General features: G+C 39.2%; 1 protein-coding gene across 1 annotated transcript; it reads right to left on the bottom strand.

The window, feature by feature from the left end:
* Positions 1-1,450: 1,450 nt before the first annotated feature.
* TPCN2 (two pore segment channel 2) lies at positions 1,451-27,245 on the bottom strand. Its single transcript, XM_058026050.1, has 25 exons — positions 27,140-27,245; positions 25,072-25,136; positions 23,419-23,495; positions 22,605-22,782; positions 21,869-21,985; positions 20,434-20,540; positions 19,887-19,959; positions 18,115-18,214; positions 17,743-17,808; positions 17,336-17,400; positions 16,123-16,220; positions 15,710-15,791; positions 15,217-15,303; positions 14,307-14,426; positions 13,928-13,987; positions 13,712-13,840; positions 13,008-13,057; positions 10,737-10,836; positions 10,388-10,459; positions 8,041-8,114; positions 7,590-7,680; positions 7,385-7,467; positions 6,797-6,878; positions 5,199-5,284; positions 1,451-4,511 (listed from the first exon to the last, which is right to left on the bottom strand). The coding sequence occupies exons 1-25, from the start codon at positions 27,243-27,245 to the stop codon at positions 4,433-4,435; spliced, it is 2,247 nt and encodes a 748-aa protein (XP_057882033.1). The 3' UTR covers positions 1,451-4,432.
* Positions 27,246-27,711: the final 466 nt, after the last annotated feature.

Here is a 27,711-nt window from a genome sequence, read left to right on the forward strand (position 1 = left end):
CTCCCTCCCAGATACAGTGCTCAGAGCTAGAGAGCAGCCCCAAGTCCAAACTACAGCTTCTCCTACAAGTAGCACACAGCAATTACACAGCATCAACACTTCGCTCCTCTCAGCCATTCACATATTTGAGTATTGGTTTTAAAAGTATTTGTCCGTCTCTTGTTGATCTGAACAAATTGCTTACTCTAAAGTTCTTCTAAACTCACAAATTTCATGTCTTAAGACCCCTGTTCTTGTCCTGTAATGAACACCTTCCCCCAACTATTTATTTTAAAATGTCCAAAACAGACAGAGAGAGATACAAAGGGAAGTACTATTACAAGTTACAGCAAAGCAATTATCTTTTGATCTCTTTCAGATGCTGTTAGCTCATTCAATTCTCAGTACACTACCAGCCCCATAATATTTGTCACCTAATATTACTTTTTCCCTGCCATATATTGGTGAATTTTAACAGTGCATATTTATCTCAAATTGTACTTTACTAATTTTGGTGATTTGCCCCAGTTTATCAAGGTCATTTTGAAACAGCATCAAATAGAGTGTATTGCTTAGAGACAGACTACAAAGCCAATTTTACTCCTCCACCCTTGAACCCCAAATTATTCCTACCTGGAATTCAGAAAACAAGTGGTTCTGCATATTTGTAACAACTTCAGATTAAGTCAAAACCAGCTGATTCCTGGAAAGCTCACAAGAGTTATATACATTTTTAATTAGACAAAAAATCTAGTGGAAGAAAAAAATCATTAACAACTACATGGACAATATAGGCAAACAGCTATTTTTATTTTGTTTTCCATAAAAACCCCAAGACAGAGCGCTGGAATGATTGGATCTGATGAAAGCACCATGTTAAACTACAGAAGCTGGGGTAACACCCTATATTATTCCTGTTATACAGGCAGGTGAAAAGATAAACTATCTAGCAAGATAAGAAACAGCTCTGAAATGCAAGGTAAAGGTAACTAATCTATACCCTGCACCATTTTCCTACAGACTCTTTTTTTCTTTTATATGTCCATTTAAACTTTTTTTCTGCACTTTAAGAAGTGCTGGAGGGACGCAAACCAATATTCCCCAAAATGTGTCACGTTCATAGCTGAGTGTGCCTGTGAGGTTCATCACTGTATTTCTGTATTTTTACCAAAAGAATCAAAAACACTTCAGTTGAATCCTTCCTCTCCCTCCACTCCTAAATCTTTAAGCAATAAAAATTAATGGCAAACCAGGAAGGAAAAAAAATACATGAGGAATCTCAAATTAGCCTTAATTAGGTGATTAAGGTCTTCCTTCAGAAGCAAGAAAAATCTGATCCTGATTTAATAACACAAGGTGATCTTCTCTATGCTCTGGCTTTCACATGCTCCACCTAAGCATCTACAACAACCACTGCCAGAGGCACCTGTTCCAGAACTGATTTTGTTCTACCCTTAGTAAAACCCCACCTTCCAAACCACTATATGCTACCAGAGAATACCATGGACTCTGCTAAATTATGTGTACAATCTGCCCCAGCTGAAATGCTCTGAGAATGCTTTTCCACCAGTCTCTTGCGGAAAAGAGAGATGAAGGAATACCTGGTTTGTAGAGATGGAAATGCAAATGAAAATCCACCTTCTCAAAACCATCAATGCTCAGTTCCAATGAGGTTTCACCTTAAAACTGGGTGTGCCTGGTTTCACCTTAAAACTTGGCACAGAGGATGCTATGTGCCTCCAGAACTGGAAAATAACAAAGCAGTGATCTTTAGCTCTGCATTTTGAAACCAAGCACTTATATCTCACTTGCACGCAACCTCCTCCATGGGCTCAGCCTTTAACTGGCAAAAACAATGGGAACAGAAATGCCTGGCACTGCAGAAATCAGTAACAAGGGAAAGGCAAAAACAAACCACAGGAATCATTTCAACACCCCAATTATTTTCATGGTTCAAGAAGAAAAAAAATTTTTTAATAACTCAAACCTCAAATTTTACCTAATGACGTACATTCATTTCCATGATTTATACAATTATTGCATAAGATTTGTGGTTATTTACATCTTCCAGTTCAAGTGACATTAGGTAGCACAATTTTGTATTAAATTATAGTTACACTTTCAGTTGATTACACAAGTGTGAAACAAGAACAAGACAGACTATTCCCTTTAGAACACCTTCTCCACATTTATCCAGATGTAAAGATGGCATAATGGAAACAGTTGTGATGTTTATGGTAATCCCACAGCAATTTGTCTTGCTTTGGTAGATTGTAGTGTAATGTTGTTAAGTAATGGCAAAAAAGAAAAAAAAAAAATCAACCACAAAACCCCAAAGAACCTTAAGAGGCCAGAAAAAATAATCAAACTGGTAAGCTGATAAGAACCGGACACTTCATTTTGGCAAGGCAAAGCTATTTCAAGTATTCAGAAAAGTAGAAAACAAAACTTTTTTTTTTTTTTCAGTAGAAAAGTAAAATATGCGTGCTTAACCACTGTGTAATAAGTCCCAATACATTGGTGGCAGTAATTATATATCCCACTAGAAGGAACAGAAACCATCCTGACATGAAGCCATACTGAACAGAACAAACTCAAAACTCAGAAAACTGTGTGCTGATGCCTTGATCAGCTTGCCATGATGAGTGCTTTAAGTGCATGACTGAAAATAAGCATGATGATGCCACTGAAACCAGTGCAAGTGAGTTACTGGGGGGCTTAGTCTGGAACAGAGACAAGAGACTGCATGCAGACAAGGGCATGGCTTAAGAGGCAGGATTACAGAAGCAAGAAAAACTGCAGGAGTAGCTCAGAACTCAGCTCACATTTGTCCTACACATATAAAATCTACAACATATTTTGCTCTGCAGCACAAAGAAAATACAAGCAGAAAGGTAAAGAAACAGAAAAGGATCATTAAGTAATTTCTGAGCAGTAAGACAACAAGGCAAAAATATGGTTTTGACCTCAAAAAAAACATCAGCACCATCATCCTGGATATTTTGCTCTCTTTCATGCAAAGAGAAATGGCAAATGATGAAAAAAGATGAGGAAAGGTACAGAGGATGACTGCTTGGTACTTCTGATAAAACCTTTTTTAACTAGAAAAAGAATCAAGGGACTTATATATAGAAGCCAATTACCTCCCCCCAAGTCAATACAGAGATAACCACAATAATGTCTATTTTGGTGACAAGTGTCTCGAGGAGAAGGCAGTGCCCCAAAGGGCAATTCCATTTGTACATATAAAACCAGTATTTGTGGTTGATTCTATTCTTCATAGCAGTTTACTAGTAACGTGGCAAGAGATTCAAGCAAAAACCCCTTTACAGAGGAACACTAGGGGATAACAAAAAGCATGTGGACACAGCTTACGGCGAATCTTCCACTTTGGATTTGTTGAGAAACTTAATGGTGCACAGCATGTGGTTATTAAGCCATTAAGGAATGTGATCCTGAAATACTGGTTGAGCACCTTCAATTCCCACAGGCTCAAATTAAAATTTCAACAGTTAAGCACTTTGATTATCCCATTCAACCTTTTTTTTTTCCTCTTCCCCCTTTGAGTGGGCGACTCCAGTGATCATGGTACAACATTCCAGCCAAAGCTGATTCCCCTTAGGTTTTTCATGAAATACAACACAGTGTGGAACAGGACTTGGAAGAAAGTGAAAGGAAGAGGTTCAGTAAAGAGTAACATGAGAATACTGACTCTGAAAGAGAGCTTAGTTTTACCACACTGAAAACCACGAACGCAACTGCTCCAGTCCAGGCTCTAACAGCTCTCAGTGACCTAAATGGCACAACCAGCATGAACCCCCCATGGAAAGCAAAGAAAAACAGAGGATGTGCAAAGCAGGCAGTCCCTGTTACCAAGCTGGAATTGATTGTGCTCTGACGCGATTAACTCCCAAAAATTTGGTAAGATATGCTGGTGTCACATTACAATAAAAATAGTGTCTCAGCTCTCACTAGAAGAAGATTAAGGATTTTGTTCTGGTCCTGCCTAATCTGTTCATGAATTGCAGAGTGCAGCCCTTGCCACACTCGGCAGCAAAAAAAGGCAGTAAATTTTCCATTTTCTTGTGCTAAAAAAAGTAGCAGGCTTAGTGGTTATAAAGTTCATGTTTTAAAGTGCACTGTCATTTTAAAGAGACTTTCCCTATTAAAAAAGTAAATAAAACCTTCTGATATCAATACCCTATAAAAATAACAGCTGCAATACTCCTTCTGAAATTGCAACTCAAAATCAAGTTAGCAGGATTCAAATCTCTTTCAAAAAAAGATATGAATCCAAAATAAAAACCTTTCTGCAGAGAATTCCCAAGCAGAATCTCACATAGTGTCCTACAAGCCCCTCTCCTAACAGCATTTCACAGAAAATCCATTCAGTTTCTTCCAGCTGACAACCTCAAGAAAACAGAGGTCTAAATAAATCAGTCCTTCCCACCAGTCACCTACATAAGTGCAGGTGTGGGTGCTGGTGCAGCTTTTCCATCAACTCCTCCTCTGTAGGTTCTTCCAAAACATCTCTACAAAGAAAAAGCATGAGTTGTTAGGGGCAGCAAAGGGAGCTTCCCAGCAATTGTTTTTGCAATGCTTATACTGAGATGTAACATGTACTTGTTTCAGGAATGAAACAAGGAATTAAAATTACAATAAGCTGATTCTCCCTAAAGATACATCTAGTTGCAAGTGATCCATCCTCTACAGATGTGTCATGGAAACCAGCAGCTGTTTTCCCACAAGAAGCAGGGAAGCAATTTCCTGCACACAGTACAATACAACTGAAGGTCAGTGGATTTGTTTTCCTGAAAAAAACTCCCAAATGAGAACATGCTCCCAACGCTACTATTGAGTATCCAACATGCACCACAAGTTCCACTAATGCACGATCATCAAGTATTAACTCACCACCCACAATTTCATAATAAGCCAAGAACATGCATCCCTTGTTTTTTCCTCCCTCTGCAGTTGCTCCCCTCACCCCCAGCACCTCTTCTCCCATCCTACAATGAGCACAAAGCATATAAAGGTTACGCTACCAAGTCAGTTTAAAGCAGGCCTAACTACAGCACTTGCTGGATTTCTCCAAACAAACAGATTAAACAGTTTGCTTCAGAGGGAGGAAACAGAAGACATCTTGCAGCCAGCACACATTTCTTAAAACAGACAAAGAAAAAAAAGCGACATTGATTATCAAATCCAGCCCAACTCACCTGAACATGAGTTCAACTGTCCTCTGGTATTCAATATCTGAAAGAGACTCTCGCTGGCAGCGACGGTCCCACTTGTGAATAAAGTTCTGAAATGTAAAACAGCAAAAGATAGAAAAGCTTTTTCTGATGGCACCAGAAAAGAGGTTATATCTGGTCACTATGTTTGCAGATAAGATTTGGGAGGCAGGTGAGGTTTGATTTTATATGGTGAACACTGATTTATTTAGGCATCAGCTTATTTACTTGGTGCAGGTCATTACTGTGACCAACTCAGGCCTTTGTTCAGCAATGAAATAACTTTCTCATCACAAACTGAAAGAAGAGCAGAGCAGAAGACAGCCTTGCTGCCTTCAGCTCCTAGCAAGGACTGCCTCCCCAAGACAACTGTGTGAACTACCCTGATATGAATTCACCTGATATGAATTTCTTCCTCTTTAAAAACCCAACAACATATAAATATACTGCTCGTCCAGGTTTTGCCATGTTCCCTTACCCATTTTGAATAACTCTGACAGATGAATACCTAGGGAGTATACACACAGCTCAGGCAAAAAAAAACCCAACAAAAAAAACCCCAAACAAACAAAAAACAAAACACCCCAAAAAACAACAATCAAAAAAACAAACAAACAAAAACAACCAAAAAAAAACACAAACACCAACAACACAAAAATAGTGACATCCTGCTCTCCTGCAATGGAATGCTGCATCTTGGCTCTGACAACAACATTGGGCCACAGCCCTGCAGAAACAAGTAGGCAGAAGATGTCCTAGAAAGTTTGCCCTTCTTCTTATTGTAGTAAATTTTTATCCTCAGTACACTCAGCAATTTCAAGAACATCTCCAACAAACTTTCATAGGGTTTGAGATCGGGTGAAGTGCCCTCTACAGGCTCTCAGGTCCTTCCACTACCTATAAGAGAAGTCTACAATGGTGACCTTGGAGGAAACTGTTATGATTAGCATTCCCTTCTCCATCAGAAATTTGGATTTGCAGGAAAGTATGCCATGAGGAACTAGCAGAACTACACATTCTTCATGGCATTGCTAAGGCAACTGCACTCCCACAGTTTCTCTGAAAAATTCTAGAATATGATCTCTTGAAAATAACTGATCAGTTCCACTTCTCTAGAGTAGCACTGAGCAATGGTAGTAATTCAAACTGGGGTGGGAAGAAACACAGGAGAACCAATTAAAATAAAAATTTTAAATTTAAATTGCTCACTTCATTTGCTGATAAATTAAAATGCAAAAAAGCCATCAGCTTGAATAATTAATGCTGAATTTAAATGGCAACATATAAGAGACGAGTAACTTTATAATACTTTAAATACTTCTCATTTTTCTAATAAGGACAGTGTTACAATGAAATTGTACATACCCAATAAGACAACCAGTTTTGTGACAAAATTGCAAATAAAACATACAATTCCCCAGGAAAAAGAAAACAATTCCTCAGCTCCTCAGGCACAGGGCAGCAAGAAAAGTAAAGTAAGCACACACACAAACCCAACACAAAGTTGTCTGGCTTCTTTTCATTTCCTACACAAATTAGAAGCCATTTTCAGGTTCTCACACCAAATAAACACACTTCCTTACCTCCAGAAGTAAAGCCACAAAGAGATTAACCCAGATGACAGAGGAGATCAACCACCAGGCCACAAAATAGATCTTGGCCCACCTGCAGATCAGATGAACAGACAATATATAAAGGAGGCAGTAAATAAGCTCAGCATGAGCAGAGCACCATGAAATCGTATTTTTTTCCTTGAACTATAATACTACTACTTTTTTAATGGAAAAGGGGGTCTGAATCAAAAAATTAAAAATAAAAAATGTTTGCTTTTCATTAAGTTAGCTAAACAGACTCACTCTCCTAAGTTAACCAGCCAAGGGTCACTGGAACAGCTCAACCCAGGCACTATCCCGTTCATTCAAATATTCCCCATGAAGTCAGTAAATACAAATGAAAGTTATGTCCAAGGTTTCAAGTCTAGAAAAAATTGTTCACCCACATAGACAACACAGAAGCATTAGACTTATTTCCTATATATCAAAACTGGTTCAAAAAAGGTAAGCAGCACCCCTCTGAGCAGATGGTAGGAGCTGTGCTATGTGTACACTTCTTGTACAGGCACATTATAAGCTGGATTTATATGGGACTTCAGTATTACTACAGCTACTTACGGACTTGAATATCTTGAAAATGCATCCAAAAAGACTTGCCAGTTGTTCACCACCATCACATCCCAGAGGGTCACCACTGCTGCCTAAAGAACAGGAGCAGAACAGTGTTTAAGGGGCTGTATCACAGATCTAAGCCTCAGAAAATGAGGAGGAAAGACAAGCAGAGAGTAGAAGAACAAGGGATTTCATCCATGATTACACTCACAGCAAAGTCATCAAAGTTGTTGGGCCAATATTCCAGCTGTTCATAGGTCCCACACTGCAGAGTGCCATTATCATGTGTGGTGTTGGCAGCACTGCAAGAGATTACAGGCTGATGTGAACACAGCTCCCTGTGAACTCTGCTTTAGAATTCTTCTGTGCCCCTTGGAGAAAGTTAGATTATCTCATACAGGCAGAAAACAAGGGAAACAGTTCAAAAAATGTATTTCAGATAAAGTAGGGTTAAACTACAGATAAGCGTTTCAATGCAGCAAAAAGAAACAGAAGGAGTAACAGATAGTGAAGCTGTGTGATTTAACATTAAAAGTAGGGTGGCTGTGAGAATGAGAGCAAAAAAACCTGAACAATACCAACCACAAACAGCTCAGAGGTAAAAAGATGCAGATGCTTTGGAAAAACAGATTCATTCTGAGCAGTGATGTTTAGAATCTTACCTGGTATTTCCCAAGGGAACAACAGCACCTTTAAACAGCATTATTCCAGTTATAGCAAATGCATAGAAAACCACCTGGAAGGAACACAACCAACTATTAGCTTTGAATATTTCTGTCACAAAGTAAGAAAGCAAAATGCAATTAACACAGAATTTATATTAGTACCACAGTTGAGGTAATTGCATCAAGAACAGTGCCTGTAGCTTTTAAACTGAAAATACTTCTCAACTACTTGTTCTTACTTTTTAATATTCTACCTAATTTTGAGTTATGAAAATGCATAGAATAATTTTATCATCTATTTTACTTCTCTGTGTCTCAGAATGCTGATATTTAACTACAAACATTGCAGAATAGCAACTTAAAATCAAAGCTCAGTATCAGTATTTACAAAGAACAACCTAAATATCTGAGTTTTCTGCTAGAGTCAATGAAAATAAACTTCTAGTGAGTTTAGCTGAAAGACAAAATGATGTCATTATTTTATATTCCATCAGCACTTCCCTAAAAAATGCTAATTAGTCTAAAAATAAGGTTTTGAATAAGACAAAGGATTTGGGAACTCATGTCTTCTAATTGTTAGAAATGCAAGTTTCTTTTTAAAGAGACACCTTTCAGTCTATAGCAGTTGCCTAGGTGATATTGCAATTTTTATCCTAAAAAGATTGTTCTAGAAATAACCTACAGTTTTGCTTTGCTTCTCTGAGAAGGAACCATTTATTCCAGGAAAGCTTGAAGCAAGCTGAGTCTTCAAACAAAAATCTGGTGTGGGGCTTTTTTGTTTGGTTTGTTTTGGGTTTTTTTTGGTATTTTGTTACAAAACAAACCCAAGAATGGGAAGTCTGGAATAAACAGAAGAGAGATGACCTGGCCTACAAACTTTGAACGCCACTGGAATAAGCTGAAGCTGACATTTCATAGCCTGCCATTAGATGGGGTAACAGACCTGGCACTAAAATTAATTTATTTTATTCTTTGAAAAAATAAGTATTTAAATCACTCACTGCCTGAGAAATTAGCTAATCAGTTACATTATTTTATCTGCATGTGTGTTCCATGCTAACATTAGGAAAGATATTTTGCATCAGCTGGCAATGGAGTCAGATTTGACTACAGCAGAAGCTCAGTGAGAACTTCCATGTAGCCTCAAGTAAAAGCAAATTAATTGATGGAAGAGGCAAACACTATGGCAGACTTGTCTCAGAAGTGTGAGTTGTACAGCACAACAAGGTTTTTACCACCTTAGATTTGCCCCTACCAATATCTTTAATTCAAAGTGCAACATAAACCAATTTAAGCTCTATCCTCTACATATAAAAGGAGAAATTATTAGTGACAAAAATAGATATTCTGGTATTGTCATCTTATTGCAGGGGTTCCATACTGTTGTCTCCTTAGCACAAAAGTTTCATACCTTCTTCGTGTTTCTCATGGGCATCTCTCAGAGCACTGACTCCTCCTTCTTCACAAAGCAGACAAGAGACTCCAGTTCCCCTCTCACCCAGCCACCCCACTCTTTTATAGCATCTTCTTCTCACTGGTTACAGCCATGGCCTGGTAAAGTCAGGCCTGCTCCTAATCTTTGATAATTGGCCCCAGCTGCAACTGCTTAGGGGTGAGATTACTTTCTACACTATATTTATTTTCTTATATTCTATCCCCCTACATTCTGGTTAAATTGCATGCTAGGTATATAGACTAGAACAACAAATCATTATCTTTAACCATTCAAATTAAGGTACCCTAGAAAAACCCAAGAACAATAGCAGAACCAAACCTAGCCAGGCACTTCTTTGCCCTACCAGGAAGACACGGTTGCAAAACCAGAAACTCAAGAGTTGGGAAAATTTATGTAATGGACATCACACATTGTGATCCACCCTTTAATCATATTTGTTGAGTCTATGTTCTACACAGACACACCTAAAACAGGATGGCAGAGGCTCTTAAAAAATCATGTCCAAACATGCCATCTCAAGACCCTCTCAGCCAAAAACAATTTTAAAGTTGTTTTGCTATTTAATTTAACATATGCAAACCATGTAAGGAAAACTGATCTACTTTTAGCATGGATTAATTTTTACTTTGAATCCACACTACCCAAGCTAAGGCAAACACTCAAAGGAAGCTTTAATTAATCTTTTAAAGATACTCCTCCTAAAGGAGGCACTGCCACTGTGTGCTGGCTATCACAAACTAGTTTATTGTGGCTTTCCAAGACATGCCCTGGAGAAGAACTGGCTGGTTACTGCTCATGGTGATTGTACAAGAACCTTGTTAACTATGTTGGTGTCATATCCTTATTAAACTATAACAAAGGAAATTACAATATTGCATCATGACTTACCACAAGGATTCCTGCAAAGGCTCTTAAGTTTTTCACCAGATCCAGCAGTGTAGTAACAACCAAAGCCATGAACTAAAACAGAGCAGAATTTTGAACCTATGACATTCATCACACTTCCAATCCATATAAAATTTTTACTACAAGGACAAAAAATCATGTCAAAAGAACTTGAGCTGGTTTTCTTTGGTGAGGAAACAGGCAAGAGTCAGTGATTTTGTGAAGGACTGTGCAAAAGTCAGGACAGCTAGAGCTGAGCTATTCCACTTACGTGTTAGAACCTGAAAGACTCTAACAAAATTTATAGCTTGACCACCAAGGAGACCCAGGTTGTAGAGGGAAGAGCAATCACCTTCATGTTGGGGATAATCCGCAGGAACCTGAAGACAATTAACATGTTCACCAGACGCACCATATCCCACAGGGACAATAAGCCCATGAACTCAGGCCTCCTAGGAAGGGCAGAAAAAGGAACAAATCAGAGGAACAGCCCATGACAGAACAACACAGTTAAATCTACTGGGCTACAGGTAAATACATTGATTTACTTAGCAGGAATCTCAGCTACACTAAACTAATAACTGATAAAGGAAGGTACCCCATTTAGCCTGGGCTCTTAAATATGTACAGAGAGCTCTCTGAAGAGCATGTTTGTGCCTTGTGCTGGGGAGGAGGCACTAAAGAGGGTCCTTTCAGAAAACAAAGTGTATCAAAAAGACTGCTAGAGTGAGATACTTCAGGAACTTGCACAAAGAAGGGCATTAATCCTTCAGGGCATGCCTGGCCGAAGAAGGGCTTTGAAAGCAGCACTAGGTCAAAGGACTGTCTTGTCAACCTTCTTCCTTATGTGTTAACATTCCATAGGAGATGGGCATACACTTTAAAACCCTGAATTTTGGCTTTTACATGAGCATGCTGAATGCTTCTTGGCTGGAAAGGAGGGCAGGTGGTGGGGATCTAAAGCTGCCAATGGCTTGGTAACACATACTAAGTCATGATTTGTACCTCCAATATATTCAACCCAAATAATGAATGAAATAATTTAAGATAACACTGCATAGAAGGCATAGTCTAGATAGCAGCAATATCACTGTCCTGCCCTGAAGGTGGCAATGGCTTGGTCTGTGGATGTGACAGCAGCACACATCAGGATTCAGAGGGAATCATCTGGATTGTAACCTGCTTGCAGTGACTGACACAAAGACCTAACAAGAATTTCTGGTGCTCCAAGACGACAGAGCAAGCAATTGCTTACATTTAAGAATCAAAGGGCAGAATCAAACACAAATATAATGATAACATCAATAATTAACATAATTAGTTAATAGTCTGTAGCAATTATTCTTCTGGCAACTATCACTTCTAGGTGATAGGAATACAAGTAGTATTCAAATATAAACCCTTCTAAAACCATAAGGTCTGACTTGTCTAACCCTGTTCAGAGAATCTAGTGAAATTAAGAGAACTTCTTGATTGTTGGAATGTTGGGGGACACAAGACAGATGATAGACTTTGTACCTGGTTAACATAAGAGATTTGATAATAGGATACCTTGGCAAAAGCAAATGGAACTTTGAAAATTAGACCTGGATTGCAAGAAGATTAAATCAAAGTGGTTTACCAGAAAAAGAAAATCCCATTAAACTCTGCAAACAAGAGATGCTGTTATATGCAGAAATTTGTGTATGTGATTTTAACCTAATCACTGCAGTACACATTACTAGTCTCCCTGAAATAGTATATAAGTGTTTGTATCCCAGAATAAAATCAGATTCTGATCACCAAATCAGTCTCTCTGTCTCTCTCCATCCCTGACACTTGATGGCAACATAACAAATATTCTGAAAAATCAGGGATACAACAAAAATCCTGAAAAATCAGGGAGTGTCAGTGTCTTAAGTGTGAGCTTGCATGAAGACACAAAGTAACAGAATGTGTTATGAATCACTTGTGAAGATTCAGGAAACCTTCCAGAATTCCTTTGCCTTCCTCTCTTCTTGTGGAGACGGTTTTCAAATGTTAAGATGAAGCAATGATATTTATGTTTTTTACAACAAAAAAGAAATCAGGATAGTTATCCAAAAGCTGTTTGAACTTAAGAAAATAAAAAAACAACTGTTTGCTATTACAATATCAACAAATAGTGTTTAGTCCATGGGATTTTCTTACTACACTTTCTTACTGCATTTTACCTTCAGTCTACACACAGGGTTGAAGAGCTCTCATCAGCTGTTTGGGAGTTCATCTAACTGGATTAATGGACAAGCTGATACTGAAACATATTTGGTACCACATACACAACCTTATTCCCACTCCTGCACCCCTGGTAAGCACAGACCTGCCAAGATATTATTTTAAATCACATTACAATTAAAACAAATGCATCCTTCTCAGAAAAGCGATACACAACTCTAAAGCACTAGGAAAAAAGAAAGATTTTTTCACTTATCAATATTGCATGGCATCTAGTGACTACAAGGGTGCAAAATTCTACCAAATTTGGTAAATTGAAGACTGGGCTGATGATCATAGATAGCATCATGACATGTATATATGACGTGTGTGCTTCCCTGACCAACCACAGCCACTGAGCAAAGGGCAGCAGGTCACAGATGTTACTCACCAGCCAGGGTGAGGAAATCCATACACAGCAAAAGTTGCAATCTCCAAAATCTTCAGTTAGGAAAGAAAAACCAAAACAAAACAAAAGTCAAAACTTTATTTTATAAATCTGAGTTGCAGAAATTATGTAAGCTTCTTGACAAGAAACATTTTCAAGACCTTTAAGCAACTAACTGGAATCACTTTAAAGCTCTGAATTGTTGTATTTGCCTAGTTATTCTCCAAACAAACCAAATGTACATAGAGCATCCAACAGTGACTCACAAAAGGATATACAGTGAATACCATTAACCATTAACTTGACTTCATCTGCCACAGGGGTGTCAGGCTTTGACCAAATAATTGTTACAATAGTCTGACAATTGTTTTTAAATTTAAAGAGAAAAGTGGTTTTAAACTATGGAACAGAATGCCTCATGCAATTATTCCAGGAGCTGAATTTTTCCAAATAAAATTTAAAAGTCTTCTTATCAGGAAAAGCACCTTTTCCATGGATTTAAATAAGCCTATCTTCAGAACACAGACATTAAGAGAACCATGTATTACCATGCAAACTTTCCAGCCACAGAAATCCTCAACACTGGCTTATGTTGTTCAGCTCAGCAGATCAGTGCTAAAAAAAAAAGCAATCCCACCAACTCTTGTAGTTCCCTAAACGTCCCGAGCCAACAAATCCAAGAATGTGTAAGCAAACACAACACTCACCAGCAAAATTACAGTCAGAAGTCCATCAAATCTATTGCTTGGGTAAGACAAGTATCTTTTCAAGCCCATTGCTAAGATTTTTAGCAGCATTTCCAGCAGATAGTACAGGATGAAGAAGCAGTTGATAGCCTTCACCCCCCAAAAGAAAAACAACCATTACAATTCCTGACATCTCAGGGAACAGCAATAACTGCATGGAATATTGTTGCATCTTACCCCCAGGAAGAAGTCATCTCTTTCAGATGGCTGCTTATCTGCATCCATCACCAAAACCACCTTAAACAAAAAATATTTTATTAATCTGCTGCTTTACTGCTACATTAAACAGATTTTTAAGCACAAGAACAGTCTTTCATGTTTTGCATAAACCTTTTCAAGCAGCTTAAATTACATTTTTAACTGCAAGTATTCCCTCTTAACACTTTGCATGACTAAAGCATGCCAAAAACCCAACTGCTAGAAAAAGCAGTTATTTAATGAAAATTAAAGAACAAAAGCAGAAATTAAATTTTTAGCAGAGAAAAACCAAAAAACAATGACAAAAAGAAAAAGAAAGAAAACCACTGCCCCACAAGAAAAAAAACCCTTTACTTACACAAATAGAAATAATGTTTGCCAGGGCTACCACATTCCCCAAGTAGCCAAAGTAGGGATGGCCAAAGGCAAACTGCACTTTCTGCATAAAATGGGATTGGTACTCTGGACTGGGAGGGTGCTGAAAAGAACATAAAGGATTTGCTGAGTCACAAAGCATAAGCATTTTAAAAATAATACAATAATTTTAAAAACACACCCCCTCTCAGATTTAAAAACCCCAGACAGTTTCAAAGCAAATCTTCAGGGCCACAGACTAATTTTGACATTTCATCAGGAAAATGCTACTAACAGCAAGAGACCATTTTGATTATGGCACAGCACAAGGTAATGGCAAGGGAAGATAATCCAACCTCTCTCCAATGCCCCAAGCAGATAAACTAAACACCAAGCTACTATTTGTATACATCCCTTCCCCATTTCCCAACATTTTATTCAGAAGTCTTAGATACATGCAAACATAGAAGAGAACATTTCTTAACCCTGAAATAATTTAGTGTTTTGTTTTTTTCTTCCTCTCTCTCTCTCCAAGTGGAGAAAACTGCTTACTGCCCATCTTCATCTGAACACTGAGAGAATCCACATTTTGTTCTTCATTCAGGGACTGGGGGAAAAGACTGAACCATTTTGCCTGAACAACTCACTTTCAAATGCTGACAGAATAAACAAAGATGTATTTTGTACATTTAGCACCACCTAACAATCCCAAACTAACGCTATAAAAGCCCACAGAGCAATTTTGTCTGTGGCTATAAAAGCTGCTCACAAAAAGCTTAAAAATCAATGTGACCACACCTTATGTTCACATGTTGCAAACTTTGTTTATACACTTTATACTAGAGTACTCTCACTTATTTTTGCACAAGGTCAGACTACTTCTGATGCTTTATAAATGATGATCGCATCCATACTTGCTTAATGGCATCTTTGTCTAGTTCTTCAAAGAGTTTCTGGAACTGGGCAGCTGACAGCTGGTCACAGGAGCACATTTTGAGTGACTTCACATGAAAGAGAAACATTCAGATCAACATCTGCAATAGGAACATCTGCAAAGTTTGCCAAAACCCCTCAGACTACCTTGGAAATCTAGGAATAAAGATGTAATTCAAGCTGTTTGAGTAAGGTTCAGTATTGCTCTGCTTTAACACAACACTCCAAGTGACTGGAGGACATGTCTGGCCTTTTCTGTTTTCCCTCTCTGGGATCACATGCTCTTTTGACTCACTAAAATTTTAGTACCATGTAGTAGTGCCACTATTCTGTTATGATCCAAGGAATGCTGCAACAGAGAGGAGATCTTTGGATTTGCTAGTCAGGATTGATAGTCACCAACGTAAAGGCTACGAAAATATTTTTAAATTTATTTAAATAATATTTTAAAATATTTAAAAATAAAGTTCTTACTCTCATGATGGCTTGCTTGCAGCGAGAATCCATCTCAGCTTTCTGCAGCACCTGTAGTAAGGACCCAACACTGACACAGGACCTATTTAAAAGAAAACAGAATGGGCCCTGCTACAGATAAGTTCATACATGGCAAAATTACCTGTTCTAAATGTATTTCTACCTCTTTGTTTTGAAAAGCAAACGAAACTAGAAGTAGTAAAAAAGGAAACAGACCCCATAGAAGTCACGAACAGCGTGGTATGAACGTCCAGTTGCAGAAAAAATAAATAAATTAGATGAGCAACAAACTGCCATTTTCGAGACTACACCCTCAAGTAAATATATTAAAACAAAACAAAATTACCAAAAAATCTACTTTTTTTTTTCTTTTTTTCTCTAGATAATCTACTATTCCAAGGTCCTTCACTTACTGTTGTGCGCTAGCAGGAGTCTCTTTCAGGGAAGACAGCACCTCAAACGCAGCCCGGATTCCCAGCCGCCTCCTGAAGAGTGAGGACTGAACTGATTTCTGAGCAGTAAAAACATCACAGAGGAAACAATTTACTCACACTTCAGGCACTACTGTGTCCTATGGCCAAATAATACACTGATCCTCGGGCACACATCCCAGATTTGTGATTAGAGATCAGAACAGGAGACTGCCCTAGGCCACACTCCTTGCAAGAACTCCGTGTACAAGGAGGAAGGAAGCAAGTAAGCAAACAAGTCCCTGGAATTCAAGTAAGCATGCAGGTTATGGTTTATTTTCTATTCTGAAGTGCATAGGCATACTCCTCTTCCAGAGGCACTGGCAACAGCAAAGCTCAAGCATTCACAGAAATTCACACTAGCATGCAGAGAGAAGAGTTAGAGAGCTTGTGCCACTCCAGCTTCTTGCCTAAAAGCACAAATCCAGAGCTATGTTTTTTCAAGGGTTTTTTTAATTACAGGAATCACTTTCAAACTTAGTTACTTTATTAATAGTCAGATTATGTCATGCTGTCATGTAAGAAAGAAGAAAATTGAGAAAAATGGGATGAAACAGAAGAGGAGGAAAGGATTACCAAAAATCCTTTCTGCACATATTCTGTTTACTCACTCCTCTGCCACAAGAGGGTGGGGGCCATTCATTCTGACTAATATTGCCTTGGGCTTATTATCCAACAAACTTCACCTTCTCTCTGAAACTCTACTAGAAAAGCTACTGGGCCAGTCTGGGTAAGGCCTGGTCTAGTGGGAGGTGCCCCTGCCCATGAATGATCTCTAAGGTACCTTCCAATCCCTTAATATTCTATGATCTGCAACAGCAGTTATATAAACACCACAGCAGATTTCCTTCACACAGTTTAAGTTACCCAGCCACTTGTCCTTGGTCAGTCATACAACAGTTCCTTTCCCCCCCTCCGCCCCCCACAAACAGTCAAAATTGCAGATCCACAGCATATTTGGAAATATGCAAGCAGGTTTTGCCACCAGAGGGGATCAAGCTGTAACAGCACATAAAGGGAAAAATATCTGCATCAAAGAGCATTTAGTACCTTAAAACTGTATCTGCAACCAGAATGGGAAGGCTCCTTTAATACCTTAATTCTTCAAAGGTCCAAAGTTATGGCAGAACATAGAAATTAGGAATGCTTTACTCACCAGAAGGTACCCTCGAAACTGGTTGTATATTATTGCTGTAAGCAAGTTCATCAAAAACAAGTTGCCTGTTGGAGAAAAAGAGGCAGTAAAATTTACTGAAAAATATCTGTTTCTCAAAGAAGTTTCAGCATATGCAGTAAATCAAAAGTAAAACTTAAAGAAGGTTATTTTTCTTGCGTTTGATTTCCCAAAGGTTTTTAATGTTTGAATACACTGTAATGTATATTCATGTTACCAAGAAACTCCAAACCATAAGCACCTTCCATGAAAATGATCTCACAGACACTTTGCAATAACTGGAAGAATCACAAAAGTGAGAAATTCATGATTAAACTTTCCTAGAAAAATAAAACAGTGTAGATGGTATGCACAAGTTGAAAGTGCATTAAAGACAAGAGGTAACTTACCTAACACAGTGAAGAGGATGAAGAAGATGGAATATGCTCGATTCTTAGAATACGCAGGTATCATCACTGAATCAAATTTAACAAAAATAGGAAATAATATTTTAATGCTTGAGATGCACAATAGAGACCTCTAAGAACTTTTGGTAATTGGTAAAAGCTCTCATAGGCTGGATTTTAGAGTGGCATATATAATTGCAGCACAGAAAGGCAAAAATCAAGTTACTAAAGGCATGAAAAACCTTTACACAACCTTCCTGTGGCTGTACTAAGAACCAGCAGCTGAAAGAATGGTTACAGTATTCTGAACAGAGCAATCTTACTCTGTCGTTCTTCAAAAGGAGAGACAAGTGTTATTTCTGAAAGACTGCTCACCATCAGGATTATTTGCAGTAGTCAGCAGGACCAGCAGTGACGTCAGGGAATCCGGCAAATTCCGGAAATACACCACCCACTCCTTATCCTGCTGGTTATCCTGGGCAAAGATGTGTTCATTGTTAAGAAAAATACCAAGGAACCACTGTCTTAGCAAGGAAGGGGGAAAAAAGTTTACATTTTTTTAAACAATTAATATCAGTCAACAATCAATTTCTTAAACACCTGATCAAATCTACCCTGTGGAAAAAGCAAAAGCCAGAAAGTTAATAATTACACATTCTCTTAATAAAAATTAAGAGAATGTGTAAGAATACAGAGCAATCACATCACTTACTAATACTAATAAAAAAGCACAAGTAAGAGCAGGAAGGCCCACATGAAATTATGTATAGCTAGCATCTCAGACCCAGGAAGAACAATCACGCCACAAACGGACAGTATGGGACTCAGAACCTTCATCAAAAACACACTGGGAGGCTGATCTCAGATCCGTGGATCCTCCACATGTATTTTTTTTTCTGAAGGTCAAAAGAGACAGATAAAAAAAAAAAAAAAGCGGAGTGCGAACAACACAAACATGAGTCAGGCACCACAGGACAAACAGCTCTGAATCTGCTGCAAAGACTGGAATACGTAACTCTAAAGGACATACACAAGAAAATGCAGAGTCATGAATTTCATTAATAAACCTACTTTTAGAATTTGCCTGCAGAATTTTGCCATGTTAGATAAAATTTGTTTGTATGGATGTCAGAGCAGCACACCAAAATAGGAAAGTCCACTCTCTAATTTGTTATTTTTTACCTCAATGTATACACAAGTGATTGGTTTAGGTATAAAGTTATAAATATACATCTGCTGGGGAAGCTTATAGCTGAAATTAGATGTGACAAACAGAGGTAATACAAAGGTCCAGAAGGCAACTAACAGTGGGAAAACAGACCTCTGCTTCTAATTCCAAAGATTCTGTAACATGGGAATTCAGGGAATTTGCTGATTGTGAGGAAGACTAGAAGCTGGTTTAAGAGCAAATTACAGCAGAAATGAAGGTGCAAAATTGAGATTAAGGATGGGACAAAATTAATGGGAGAAGTAGGCAAGAAATTGTTGTGTTTACAGTAACATATTTATGGAAGGCCTTAAAAAATAAGAATAAAAAAAAACCCTATATAATCTGAGTGTGATACACTAAGATACAGGAAGTCTAGAACAGAAGGAACATATCAAGATTACCGGAACACAAAAATAATTTTAACCACAAAATTTCAATTTTGCTTTTCAGAAGCAGGAAGAGAGAAACAAGAGGAAAACCCAAACGGATCAGAAACCCAAACTAGTACAGGCAAAAACCTACCAGGGCATGGCCTGGTAGAAATACCAGTACTGAAGAGTGAGAAAACACAGAAGAAACTAAGGTTAGCAAAAAGCTAGATAGGGAAGAGAAAAAAATAAATGAGTGATAATATAAATGAAAGAGTGACAAGAGCTTTGGAGACAGAACAGCACAGAGGGTTTCAACAAAAGCAGAGAAAGTAACTCAAGGGATCAAACTGGGTAAATGTATAAGGAAATCTCCTGCATACACAATACCATGCACATGTTAAAGCTCTCCAAGTGGACTTCAAACTCATCTCAGTTCATCTGACAACGTGACCATTCTCAGGGAAAACGAGTTTCACTTGTTTGACTATAAAACTAGACAAGAAGCTGCTGTGCAAGTACAGGAAAAAGGCACCCGGATCTACCAGAGCAGGCAGAGAATTAATTACCTTTGTTCGAGCAAAAAGCAACATGGCAAACATGGTGAAGAGAGACAGGTGAACAGCCAGTAGTAGAAGAACACTGTTGGAAAGCAAATATATCAAAGTATTAACAGTATCTTTGTCTTATTCTTAATATCCTCTTCTAAAAATGCAAAATTATGCCATATAAAGAAAACCAGGCATGTTTTTAAGAAGTTATATGGAGATAACAGGAGGGGATGTGAGTTTTGATACAAAATAAAAATCACACTTATGTGCCTCAGTTCTTCCCTTACAAAAGGGTTTAGAAAAGCAGAATCAAAACCTCCCACTTGACTAGCATTAAAAAACCTATGTCAAACACACAGTCAGGTCAAAATCTAGAGATCCTGTAGAGACTAACGGGAATCAAAAAGTTACCACAACCTTCATCCTCTGCAACCTGATCTCACTGAGCACTTAGCTACCCAATCCAGAAGGAAGCTGCTCAGATGCCCCAAACCGGAACTCCAGGGCTAACAACCCTCTACTCCCAGCCATCCTGTGAAAGGATGTTTTCTGTGCTATAACCCACCTGGCCATTTCAGGCAATGTGCTGTTGATACTTTTTAATGTTTTCTTCATCATAGAGGAATTCTGGAGGAGAAAGAAGGGGCGAAGGATTCTCCTTATTCTCACACTCTGCAAAAAACAAAGGATCAGACACTGAGTTCCTGCAAGACTGGCAGCTCAAATATTTTGAATGCAAGTTCGTCAGTAAGCACTGGACACACACATTGACTAAGCAAACAGCAGAACAGAAAAAAGAACTGAACTCTGCTCTTCTGAGCTCACAAAAGAAGAAAAAAGATTCCACACCTCATTAAAGTGAGGAGAGATTGCTTTAAAAACACACATTGACATTTCAATAGTTTCATCAGGCCACTAATTGGAAACAATCTAACTTCACTGCTCAGTAGACATAACAATCTGGCAAGAGATGGCATTTTTGTATTTTTTGCCAAGGTCCATCTCAAGAAAGGGATTAATAGAGAGCAACTTTCCATAAAAACAAATATATATTCTAAAAAGAAGTCCTTAACTTCAATTTTCAGACTGTTTTATAACTAAAGGGCCTGGTAATTACTTAGCAATTTCTGTCTCTGACAAGACTCAAGCTGTCAGGGCTTTTTTCCCCCACAACACTGCAGCAAATTATCTTTTTGATTCTTGCAGTCAAGACATTTGCAAGCCTTCAAGTTATTCCTGTCACTTATTTGCTACGTCAAGCGTTTCAGCATCTTGCACTTTATGATCAGTCTTCTGTGGGCCACACTTAGCAGCAAAAAAAACCCACAGAAATTACTTTATTTCTATTCTCTTGTTCATCCACCCCAGCAGTTCAACTGCTCCTTCTGCCACCGCTTTGTGTTGGGAGACTCCTGTTCAAACTCCCTGTCCACTATCTCACCTCAAGATTCCACATTTTAAGATCATGTCTCTCTCATTCATTTCCCAGCATTTTTACCACATTAGTGTTCTCTTAACAAGGATTGCAAGTGCACAACAACTCATTTAATGTAAATCTGTGGCAGGCAAAACCAACTGGGAGAGTGCAGTATTGCATCAAGGAGGGCACTTCTAGAACCATTTCCAAATTTGATGTTGCTCTCAAAACACAACTGTTTTGAACACAGCACAGCTTCAGGTTAGAAAGCTGATGGTAAACTACCTAATTACCTTTTTAATTACCTTTTTCTTACACTTCACTACAGAGGCTTTGCCATTCACTCAAGTTAAGCACATAATTCTCCAATTGCATTTCAAAATCGGTGCCAGGCAATGAGTCTTCCCTGCACCCTTCAACTGCTGATAGACTAAAGCAATGAGTGCTATTTAATTTTATCAACAGACACAAAACTTACATTAAGAATAAAATAGAATTCTTTACTAAGCTAAATTACACCAAACTTTTTCTATGCTTCAGTGAATTATCCAGCTATGAAAGATCAAAGTAAAGCTGTTCTTACCTCTTTGCAGAAAAAACTCAGTGACACAATCCAATCAGCAAGGGAAACAATTAATGTCAGTATATAAGCCATTAGCCATTTATTTTTCCAAAATTCTTTCCATCCAATTAAGTAACTCTGGACAAGGGAAATAGAAGGAACAACCATAACTTACTTCAATAATAAAATCCAATACCCTAATAAGTTAGCACCAATTTTTTTCCAAGTGTCTGCAATTTTACATTAGTGCTCTTAAAAAGCTCTCCAAGATCCAAACAAAAATACATTGTTGAGGTATTTTTCTCCTACAAGAACTAAATAAAGGTCAGCAAAAGTTGCACAAAGGTCATGAGAAAGAAATTCTCTGAATGCAAGAAAATTCCCCACTTAATAAACATAAAAAAGGGATTTTCCAGAAATAACTATCCTAAGAAAGGTGAGTTTCTGACAACTTATATTTTGTGTAAATGAACCGACATATATTTATTATATTCCCTGATTTTGTAGCCTAATACAAGCAGCTAAGCCAAAACACTTGCACTCTGAGCAAAATTTATTTCATTTAATTAAATTAGGAAAATCAGGTTAAAAAGAAAGGGAATAAATGTCTTAATTAAGTAAATATTCACTTGCTAATTTCTCCTGAAATGATGGTCTAATAAAGCAAGGCAATTTTATCCTGCAAACTCAACATTTAAAAAACAATTCTACCACACACCTACTGCTTCATTCAGTACCAGATGAAGGAGATGCTCACCTTGACAGACACATCAACCACGAACACCAGGAAGCAGAGCAGCTCCATGCTCTCCGTGAGGCCGCAGGGAGGATTCCAGGCAGGAAGGCGGTAGCGCACATCGGATGTGATGGTGAGTGAGGAAGGCTCTTCAATGAAAGCCAAAGCCAAGATTACAGTAATGGTTAAGCTCAAAATCCTGTTTGGACAGAGATTAAATCAAAAATAAAACCAACAAAACCATAAAAAAAGTATCAAAAAACACCACCCCAAAACAAACCACATAATCCAGCCACAAAATGAGTCAAAAAAATAACAAAATACTTAAGAGTAAAGCAATTTTCTTTGAAGAAAACCAAGCTTTATGATACCATATTTCAATCAAATGGGTTAGACGACAAGGCAGCACTTGACTAGCATGTTGTTGCCTGCACTGGAGATGTAACAGCTGACCACCAAATAACATGAGGTGGTGTCCTTTTGAAACTGACAGCAGCAAACAATCTTGCTGGTAATCCAACATGTTTAGAAACATACACTTCGAAAACTCTTAAGGCACAGTGCTTTAAATCGTGCTAATTACTCCACTCATGCAACAATGCTGTGGCTGTTTCCAAAGAGCTATCTCTGTCATCAAACTTCCATAAAATTTTCTGTTTTCCACTTCTATCATGCTCACATGTGGTCATAAGAACTTACTTGCTTCCCAGAGTAAGTTCTTATAAAGATAAAAACACAATTAACTAATTATCTAACAAATTAGAAAGAGGAAGAGTAGTTTTTCAGGAAGACTAACTCCTAAACAAAAAAGCAAAGAGAATAACCAAGTTCTTACCACTGGCAAGTCCTGGAATAGTACCATCGATAAAGCCACAGGGATTTGGAGTCCACACGGTGATTTATAGATCGGTACTGAAGGCAGGAAGCAAAAAGGATCATTCAAACATTACATTCAGTCTGGCTCAAAAACAAACATCAAGTGACCAAAGCAAACCAAATTAGTACATGTTATTAATTATTAAAGTATCAGGTCACCCATGATCACAAAGGTGCTCTACATGTGCGAAAAGGGGAAGATTGTAAAGAATTTCTGCTATCTAAAGACCACAGAGCTGCTCAAATAAACTGTGTGCCGGTAATCTCAAGCAAGCACTGTCATCATTCCAAATAACAGCATTTGTATTACAAATTCAGTGACTGTCACAGACATCTTTTGTGAAAAATCCTCTCTTGGGATTTTTCTCCCTTCTGAGAAGCTGTGGCCTCAGCAACAAGATGTAAACAATGGTTATCTGCTGCTGTGGAACACAACACGTGGATCCGTGATTGGTCTCCTGTGGATGTTTGGATTTACTGACCACTCACGGCAGAGCTGGGTCTTGCTCTTTGCCGGGAGACAGATCTTTGTTATTCATTCTTTTCTATTCTTAGCTTAGCTAGCCTTCTGAGAACTTTTCCTTCTATTTCTTTTTAGTATAGTCATAATGTAATATATATCATAAAATAATAAATCAAGCCTTCTGAACATGGAATCAACATTCTCGCCTCTCTCTTCACCTGCAACCCTTGTGACCACCGTCACAACTGACTATTCTATGTACTCGCCAAAATGGTCCACCCACTTAATTCCCCTCTCCAACATTCATTCCACTCATGGCTATTCTTTTGTCTTTCTCCTCCAACAGGCCATTAAATGCAAACAAATTAATTCTGAACAGAAGAGACCTCAACCAATGTCTTTGAATAAAATATGCTTCCAGATCAGGAAGTGCCTGTGATTCTTAAGGAATCCACAAAATTCGTCCCTCCTCTGTGACAGATCCTGGGCTGTTCTTACTCTGCCCCTGTTGAGCAGATGCTTCCAGAAAGGTGGCCATACCTTAAATACATCTGAGCCCCAGAAATCTCCCAACCAAGCAGCAAGAGAGCTCAAGAAATGCCCTTCAGCATTCCCACTGCCTAGAAGAAAACAGGATCTAGGAACCTGCAGTAGTGGTCAGTAAAGGAGCAACAAAGCAGGAATCAAGACTTCAAAAGGCATCAAGTTCAGCTTCACACTTGAAGCCAGTCTTAAACTCTTGAGCTTTTACCAGCTCTTAAGATGTGCAAGTAGTCAGATGGAGAGGCAAATTACAGGGTCTGCTAAAATCGTTTCTCTTAGCAGTAGGTTAGTCACTAGCAAAACATCCACAATCAAACCAACCCAAACAAATAAACAAACAAAAAATAACACCATGAAAATCACTCCACAAACCAGCATGTCTTCTGAAACCCTAAAAGAGATTACTTCATTGTGGGGAAAAATATATTTCTCCTAGGCAGAAGTTCACTGAGACTTGCATACCACAGGAATTTGGAATTCTGATTTTGCTTTGTGAATTGAGATGGTGGTTTACAAACATTGCCTGAACACAGAAGAACTGGCAAGAGTGTGTGACAAACACCCAGCACAGGAAGCATAAAAGCTAACAAAAAAATTGTTACTTACTTGTATTGCATCTTCAATAAATACTATGGCTTGGTTTATATAAAGGTCATTATCAGCTCCAGCACCTATGAAGTAAAAAAGAAATAAGAATCACTTGCTGTATTTTGGATAAAACTGCTTATCAGTTAAGAGAAGGTGCACAATCACAGTTCTCATGACCAAGGGCACTGTACACACACAAAAAAAAAGAGAGTTCCTGCCACATCTGCTCTGTCAGCAGCACTGTGCATTACATTAAATATGTAATAATAATATCAAACACATCATGCACCTTTCTGTGTTTTGTTAAAAGGTTCTCTTTTAGGTTTAAGTAGCCAGATTACACTGGTGGTTAAGTACCACAAAACTACACAGAGACAAGTCCTAACAGACAAAATAATGGAAATTCAAATTGTTCTTTGACAGAGTATACAGTCAAGCAAAGACAGGAAAATCAGGCACTATTACTATGGCAATTTTTATTTTTGTTTAATAAAGATACTGTGGTATTTGTTCTTCCAAAACCAGCAGGAATCTCCAGTCATATGAGAACTAAATTAAGTGCTTTTTAAATTTGTTCTGAGAGTTACTATTACCATACGAAACAGATCAGAGCTCAAGACACAGCAAGGGGTGAAAGAACACAATTTGAAATAAAATACCACTAAATTAGTTACTATGACACTTTTAAAAACCCATAATTAAGAAGTCTATGTGAAAATAGACACATAAAAAATAAAGGGCAGCCATTTGTGTTTACTTGAAGTAAGACCTTTCGGGAACTTAGCTGGCCATTAAGCAAAAAAGAGAAATAAAGGTTGTTAAGGTCAAAATAAGGAAGGGAAAAAAAAGAGATATATAAAAAGAGATAAGAAATTGAGGGGGATTCCAGATATGAAAAACATATGCTAGTGTAATTTTCCCACAGAGGGGAAGAGTCCCAAGGAGCACTTCGCACCATCTCCACCCAGGAGACAGCAATGACAACGCGGGATACACGAAGGAGTCGATCCCAGCAGAAACACAATTCCCTCCCACACACACCAAGCAATGCCAGAAACACCATTCATGAGAGCCACAGACAGTTTTATGTTCCACATGATTCAGCAGCATCAATTTCCTACAAAGACTGCAAAGGGTTTTCAAATGTCATCCTTTATCTGAGCATCAGCAACAACAGTTTTGTACTGATCCTGATATGAACCATGGCACGAGAAAGATTTGAGCATAAACAGGAGACAAGCAGTAAAGACATTATTTTTTTTTATGACATCTCACACTAGTGAGATAAAACCAAAAGTTGCTTAAAGGAACCATTAGCTAAAAGGATTGCAAGGACAGAAAAAGCTTTAGGTACTTGAAGCACACCGCAAGCCACTAGTGTTGATGCCAAGGATTTTGGAAGGGCAGAATCTAAGTGGCTGCTTACAGTATAAAAATAAAACAGGGAAATTAGCCAAAAATGTTTACTATAGCAATTTCTCCACACATTCTACCATGGATATCCAACTTATTCTGCAACTCTTAGTCACAGCAAGTGACACTTAGTCACAAGTGATGATTAAAGCGTTAGTGGCTCGCTTTGGGCACACAGAATCCATCCCAGACCCTGAACTCGGCGCTAGCGTCTCGGTTTGGGCACGCAGAATCCATCCCAGATCGCGCTGCACTTCTGGAACTGCACAAAAGAGCAATCAAGTGTGAAGGTTCCCTTAGGTGATGCAACATCCTGAAAAAAGGGAACCTGAGGTCTCCAAATGATTCCATCCTGGGAGAATTGAGATGTCACACATAGGACAGCCACTGGGTTCGAGAAAACCTTGTCAGCAACTTAGAGGAAAACCCTAAAATCACATAAGCAACTAAAGAAGCCTGGGGCTGCAGCAGCAGCGCACGTCTCGCACCTGAACCCAGCGCTGACGGCTCCCTCAGAGCCGTCCCCGCCGGAGCTGCCGGGAGCAGCCCGGGCAGGGCGGCCGAGCCCCGCAGTACCGTGGGAGGCTTCCTGGGCTTCCTGGCGCTCCCAGGAGCGCCCCAGCTCTGCGGGAAAGACAAGAGCTCCGCCTGCTCCAGCGCCCCGGGCACTCACCGTCCTCGGCGGCCGAGCGGGCACCGCCGCGCTCCCGCCACAGCCCGCGGCCCGCCCGCCAGCGCCGCGGAGGCAGCAGCGGCTCCGCCTCAGCACCGACCTCCATCCGCACCACCGACCGCGCCGCCGCCACCGCACCAGAGCCGGCTTGCGATGGGGCAGGACGGGGCGGGAGGGGAGGGAAGCGGGGCTCGGCCCGCCCCGGGCGGCTCCGCCCGCCGCATGTGACCGGCTGCGAGGGAGAGCGGGAGCCGCGGCCCGCAGGGCTCCTCCCGCCGGGCCCGGCGCTGCCCCGGCGTTCGCCCCCTGCGCGCCATTTCCCGCCCGTCCCTGGGGTACTGGAGCAGGCGGGGTGTGGGGGGGGAAAGTGTCGCGTTTTCACATCCCGCACGTCAATTATGGGCTTAAAAAAATTCATCCCCGATAAGGTGTTGCACATTTTTGCCTCAGGCTGGTTGCAGGCTCCTGGCTGGGTGCCTCAGGGCAGCTGAGGGGCCGCTTCCCGCATAAATCACAGTCCTAAAAAACCGTCCACATCCCTGGTTGCAGAAAGTACTTAATTTGTATTTAAT

This window comes from Melospiza georgiana, chromosome 6, assembly GCF_028018845.1.
Source record: "Melospiza georgiana isolate bMelGeo1 chromosome 6, bMelGeo1.pri, whole genome shotgun sequence".
Classification (NCBI taxonomy): Eukaryota; Metazoa; Chordata; class Aves; order Passeriformes; family Passerellidae; genus Melospiza; species Melospiza georgiana.

Bases quoted from the DNA above. Each gene is read 5' to 3' on its own strand.
- TPCN2 (XM_058026050.1), bottom strand. From the start codon at position 27,245: ATGGAGGTCGGTGCTGAGGCGGAGCCGCTGCTGCCTCCGCGGCGCTGG. The intron at 16,221-17,335 runs GTGAGTAAAGCA...TTTACTGCTCAG, and splicing joins AGTTTCGAGGGTACCTTCTG to AAATCAGTTCAGTCCTCACT. The intron at 7,681-8,040 runs GTAAGATTCTAA...AATCTCTTGCAG, and splicing joins GTTCCCTTGGGAAATACCAG to TGCTGCCAACACCACACATG.